The 6,505-nt window shown below is 45.9% G+C and overlaps 1 protein-coding gene across 1 annotated transcript in view; it reads right to left on the reverse strand.

Moving 5' to 3' along the window:
• The window catches only part of RB1 (RB transcriptional corepressor 1), a 70,094-nt gene extending 65,483 nt beyond the window's left edge, over positions 1-4,611 (reverse strand). The window contains exons 1-2 of the mRNA XM_054271804.1: positions 4,523-4,611; positions 4,235-4,352 (exon numbers count right to left, since the gene is read on the reverse strand). Of these exons, the coding sequence (XP_054127779.1) occupies positions 4,235-4,352; positions 4,523-4,611 (207 nt within the window). The remainder of the gene's footprint in view (positions 1-4,234; positions 4,353-4,522) is intronic.
• Positions 4,612-6,505: the final 1,894 nt, after the last annotated feature.

Here is a 6,505-nt window from a genome sequence, read left to right on the forward strand (position 1 = left end):
AACATGAACTCTTTGGTATATGCAGACCAACCTTCCATATTTCAGTAGTCTTTACTTCATTCCTCAACTTAAGCAACAGTTTACCTGTTAATTTCTTCACTAAGAAAGCAGTTCAACTCCTGCACAAATCAAGTGCTCTGCAGTATCTGCATACCAGCTGGGGAGAATTTCAGGATGTAAGAAAAGTAATTAGAGACAAGAAAAGTAATTAGAGACAAGAAAAAATGCCTAGAACATCTTCATATGCCAGAGACTTTCTGAAGGAAAAGAAAAGGCAGCAATAATACATCTCTCATGGGGTACAGAATTGGCTGGTACAGAATTTTACACCACTGGCTTGAATTACAACAGAAACAAATTAGCACAGTACTTGGGGGAAAAAAATAAATGGGGAAATAAAGCTAAACTAGGAAAACCTAACTATGCAGACTGCAGATCTTGCACCACAACAATTTTTTAAATAGTGGGTTAGACAAATACTTGATAAAAATGGCTCAGGAATTCCTGACTCTGAACAGCTGAGCTGCAGCAGGAGAACAGTGAGCCACATTTCCCAAACAGTGCTGTGAACAGCCAACAAAAAAATGGAGCTCCTACCCACGCCCCATATATTACAGCTAACTAAGCTGATGAGCTCGAAGCACAGCAGACCCTAATGCCTTAAGGTCCTTGGCAGACTCCAAATTATATCAACTTCTTAAACTACTTTCATTTTCTTTGGAGAAGTTTGGTTCCAATTTAGTCACCAAATCATCCTGTTCCTCACATGGGTTCTTTCCAATATATTCAGCAACAATTTGCTCAAGCTTTTCTTTCCTGCTTGTATCACCCAATATTCTACTTGAGATTCTCATTTTGCTGCTCTCTACCAAAACAAACAGTAGCAGAACATAACAAATGCCCTGAGCTTCTTCACACAGTATTAGTATGGCTTCCTGGACTACTTTTAATATCCCTTACACCAACAATCACCTGCTGATCACCAAGGTACATCAGTAATTCCACTAAATCTATTCATTCCATCTAGAATTTATAAGCATTTTGGTTCATAATACAGATTTCAGGAGAGTTACAAAAAATTAAGAGTACAAGAGAAGCAAAGATCAGAGCCAATGTTAAGGCATAAACATTGTTTATGTTTATGTTCTGTTCATCTAGGTAGCTTGGTTTGATAAAGAAATGATAGAGAGAACAAAAATATTTGTATGACACCAATGAAAAGCTCTTGTTTAGATAAACACTTCCATATTCACAATAAGCTTGTGTGGGAGTTCACCAGACAGCAAAAGAATTTAAAAAGAAACATCTTTCTGATTACACATCAGATACCTTCCTTCAGCCCACACACCAAGAGTGCTGATTCAGCATTTGGGGTTCTAAGACATTTTGAGTTACCATTTTATTGTAGAAGAATTTCATTAAACTTGGCTGTCACAGAGTGAAGCTTTAATATTCTCCTACTATGAAGGAAAACACCAGGATATTTAACAGACAGCTGTGATGCTTTTGAACAATCCCCCTCTGCAGACCTGGTTTTTACAGCTACAGGTCAGCCACATTTTCCAGAAAAGTTGTGTTACCATCTCTCTCTTGTCAACCTCCTCCTCCTCCTCCTCCATACCTCTCAAAGAGGTTCAGCTGTTTCAAGGACTCACAGCCCAGCTGGAAGAGGGTGCATCTGTATATCCTTGACTCACATGCTGTGGACACAGATAACTGGAGAGCACTGCAAGGAAAGCTACAGAGCATGGAAAGGAAGTGCAAGATAAGAAAGCTGAAATTTCTAAGTATCATCACTACTAGCTCAAATGCTCAAAAGAAAAAATATCAGAGTGGAAAGGTGTGACATCCTGAAGGAAAAAAAAGCAGTGGCTCCAGTAGGCATTAGCATTCATTCCAGGGAGCAGCAGATAAGTTCTCTCCTGCTGGCTGATGCCTACCTGGTTAGTAAAATATCTCACTGAAGCACAGGCACATTTAGGCTGGTAAGTCACTACACTCCAGCAATTTTTTGTGTATATGCCTGCCAAAAATAACTGCTTTATACTTTTAAGCCACATGCACCCAGTTTGTGGAGTCGCTGCACACGCACCCTGAGCGACTCAAAAAGGACAGCACTACAAGATGTTTTCATCTCAATTCACTAAACATTCACTGAGCAAGGATACAGCAGATGTTCAGACTGCATCCAAACCACATCTGCACCCTGAGTATCTGCCAGTTACCACAGCACCTAAAGTCTGGGCCACACTGCTTCCCAGTTACCACTACACGTGCTCTTCACATCCTCAGAGATTTGGCAGGCACAATTCTAACATCAACCACAATAAAATAAGGCCAGTGAGCCAAGAAAGGCAAGGTTTCAGGTCTTTGTACTTTGTAAATGGCTTGAGAGGGAGACTTCTGGATGCCACCTCTATTTCCATCAGCAGCCTTTTGATTTAAGCTTCCTCAAGTCAAACCAACTACACTGCAAAACAGAAGTGTTCTGGTAAGTATTTGTCTCAGCTGGTGGCCTGCTGTTTAACTTTTTGCTTGAGAAGAGAAAGCTGCTACACAGCTTCTGCTCCAGCTCAGAACTGAACAGGTTACTGCTGAACCTCACTGATTAAAACATGTGCCGCTGGGGCTTGCAGGATAAACCCTGGGACAGCCCCTCCAACATAACACCTTTCCTGAGGGAAGAAAAGAGCAGCCTCCTCCTGAATCCCTGCAACTTGAACTAGAGAGTCATCCTGAGACACCAGGCTCACCACAGCAGCTTGACTTGGGAAAAGAAGCAGCAATTAGCCAGGCTGTAAACCTGCTTGACTTCAGAGTGAGATGAAGCCTGCTCTCAGCTAGAAGTAGCAACTCCAGCACCTTCCAGATCCCCATGGAGGCAAACACTTGACAGCTTACTCATTTCAACACCCTGCAGATACATGTCTAAGTTTGAAGGAAAGGCCTTGGACTCAAATATAATGTAGATTTTTTTCTCCTGTACATTGAAAGGCTCTCAACAATCAATTTTACTTGCAAGACAACAAATATTAGTTATATATCATAATGAAGATCTGGTTCTGAATAGGTAAAGGAAGCAATCAGATGCTGTAAGGTTTCAAACACCATGTATCTTATCTGGCCACTGCTAAGTAATGATCAGTGAAAACAAAACTTTACCTGTAAATGAAATGTGCAGGATTATACTGCAACCTGCCCTGCTTTTTTTCAGTCAAGGGACCTGACTACTCCTGTTTTCATTCTTACAGGGGAACTCAACTATGCTTTTAGGTAAATGCTTCCATGAACATTCATGACCAGAAATTGTATCTGTTACTGAAAGAGCTGTGCACAGTCTCTCTTCCATGCTATTATTATTCCGTGATGTGAATGTATCAAGACCTGGTATATCCACACTGCAATTTAAAAAACACAGATTACAAACTATTAGTAGTGACAGCATAGCTGTGGCAGGCCAGCTCAAGCTGCAGAAGGGTAAGCAGAAGTGAGAACATGCACATCAATGCAAGTGCCCACTGTGGGAATAATACCCCAGCTGGGTATTATAAAACTGCATCTGGACTCTCTAACAGAGCTTCTGCTATGATTTAGCTGTACTATAGCTGTTCTCTGAGCCAGCTTGTTGACACAGCAGTCATACTGAGGAGAAGGAAAAGCAAAAATCAAGAAAGGCCCTAACACTTTATTAATCTGTTTACACATGCCCAATGACTAACTTGGAACGGAAATGCCTCAACGATAAGCACAGGTTTAACATTATGCAACAAAAAAAGGAAACGTTCCTGTCTCTGCAATAGTAATCTCCATACCCTTTCTGCAGCTTCATAAAGGATACAGAGGGGAAAAAATACACAGAAACACGCAGTAAGACTGCCCATATGAAGCTGACTAAGACATATTTGAAATAACTTGCAGTTCAAAGAATTTGCTGATTGCATGCTGCTGTTTTCTACTGCCACTTGTTAGTAACCTAAAAGAACTCCTGAGCACGTACTCTTATCACAAAATATTAACAAAAAATGGCAATCTACAGAAGCTAGTTTACACAGACATGAACATGGCAACATCCCACTTCTTTCCAAGTCTACCTTCACTAGGAAAAAGGTAAGTCACAGTACACGAGCTTTGGCCGCGGGACCCTCGGCGGCCGCTGCAGCGAAGTTTCGGCTCAGTATGCGAGCTGGGGCACAGAACTCTGCTGCCGAGCGATGCTACGAGCAGCGCTACTCACCAGAGCTCCGTCCGCTGCCGACAAGCTCTCGTACGTCTTCCACGCTTTCTCCCTCACGCTCTCCGACACCTTCAGCGCATCGCAGAGCACGACGAAGTCCGCTTCGCCCACCTCGACCCTGGGAAAAGCATCGCACATCGCCAGCGGGGACAGGGCACCGCGGGGCGCCCACGGAACCCACACCGCCCGCTCCGGAGCCGCCCCGGGTGCCATCGCCCCACAGCCCGGACCGCCGGGCACCGAGAGCCCCGGGCCGGCCCGCCCGCCCCCGGCCCGGGCGCCACTTACCGGGGGGCGGCGGGCGGCGCGGAGCCGCCGTCGGGGCTGGGACGCTGCGTCCGGGCGGAGCCCGCCCTGCGCGGGGGCTTGGGCGGCATGGCGGGAGCGGCTGCCGGGAGCGCCCGCAGCGGGCGGCACTGACCAGGGGCCGCCGGCTCCCGCTCCCGGCCCCCGCCCGCCGCCCGAACCGCGGGAAAACGGCGTCACCGCCACCTTCCGTCACTTCCGCGCCGGCGGCCGCGCCCCCGCCCCGCCCGCGGCCCCGGACACGGGGCGGGACCGAGCGGCGGAGGCAACACCGCGGCCCGGCCTCGCCTCACGGAGCCGCCCGCGCCCCGCCGTGCCCGGCGCGTCAGGTACTCAGCGGGTACAGCCCATATATCTTTTCCGTGAGATGGGAAGGAACGCAGATCTGTGTATAAGAGTAAACTGTGCAGAATGACTGCACAGGTGCAGAGCAGGGCAGGAATTGCAGATCCTTTAGGATGTCCTGGTTCAGCCAGACCAAGTGCCATGTCCTACACTTTGGCCAAAACAGCGACAGGCTGGGGACACCGTGGCTGGAAGGTGGCTCAGGGGAAAAGGGCCTGGGGGTGCTGGTCAGCAGCAGCTGAACGTGAGCCAGGGTGTGCCCACGGGGCCAAGAAGGCCTGTGGCATCCTGGCCTGGATCAGCAATGTGGACAGCAGGAGCAGGGCAGGGATTGTGCCTTCATACTCAGCACTGGTGCAGTTATAACTCAACTGTGTCCAATTACTCATGAAAAGAAAGTCCAGAGAAGGGCAGGGAGCTGGGGAAGGGTCTGGAGCACAAGTCCTGTGAGGAGCGGCTGAGGGAGCTGGGGGTGTTTAACCTGGAAAAAGGAGGCATGGGAGACCTTCCTGCTCTCTGGAACTGCCTGAGCAAAGGCTGTCATGAGGGTTGGCGTCTTCTCCCAGGTAACAAGTGACAGGACAAGAGGACGTGGCCTCAGAATGCACCAGGGGAGGATTAGGTTGGACGTCAAGAGGAATTTCATCATGGAAAGGGTTGTTAAACACTGGAATGGGCTGCCCCATGGGCAGCAGTGGAGTTCACCATCCAGGAGGTGTTCAAGAAACAACTAACATGATGGCATTTGGTGCCACAGTCTCGTTGACAAGGTGGGACTCAATGGTCTCAGAGGTCTTCTCTGACCTAAATGATTCAGTGATTCAGTGACCTCTCAATCTGACACTCGTCTAAGTCCTAACTGAAATGTTATTTTTAACACTGTGTGGTAAAATTACATTTAATGTAAGAAGTTTGGGCTGTGAGCATCTCCTGGATTTTAAGTCAATGAGATTCAAATTGCCAGTGCACTGATTCAAAGATCTTAAAAGTCTGCTTTGTTGTCTGCAGTTGCATACTCATATTTAGAAGGCCAATCTCTGCTGCAAACAAGAACATTTCAGACTTACATGATGACAACTTCTTAGAAAAGGAAAAGTATTTGTATGTAAGGATTCTTACTACCTGCACATATCTGTCATTCACCTGTAAAGCAACTACTTTTAGTCAGACTGCTGTCAAAACTCTGGATTTAAGAAAAACCCAAATAAAAATCAGCATGAGCATTAATATGTTGCACAATTAAAATTCCCTAGTATTTTTACATTCATACATTCTAGTAATTTGGCTTATCCTTTAGATTCATTAACTTAAAATAGGAGAACAGTGTCTGGCTTTCTGCTTTATAATTAGAATTAAACCAATTACAGAAAAGTGAATACAGAACAAATCAAAGTACATGAACTCCAAATTAAATGTTTGAGTTGTAGACTGTAGTGGGATTTGGACATTCCTGATTATGATTCTAGTAAAACTGTGGCAGTAATTTTACCCTTCTTCTACGCACATTTAAATACTTCTTGTATTCAGATGGTACCAAATGCTGTGGAAGGTTTGGGGTTTAGGACTGTCTGTCATCAACCACTGAACCACAGACAAGTAGACAGACCAGCTTGGAAAAGT

The sequence above is a fragment of the Melozone crissalis genome, unplaced genomic scaffold, assembly GCF_028551555.1.
Source record: "Melozone crissalis strain CALT ecotype California unplaced genomic scaffold, PUWL_Pcris_2 ptg000013l_1, whole genome shotgun sequence".
NCBI classification, from domain to species: Eukaryota; Metazoa; Chordata; class Aves; order Passeriformes; family Passerellidae; genus Melozone; species Melozone crissalis.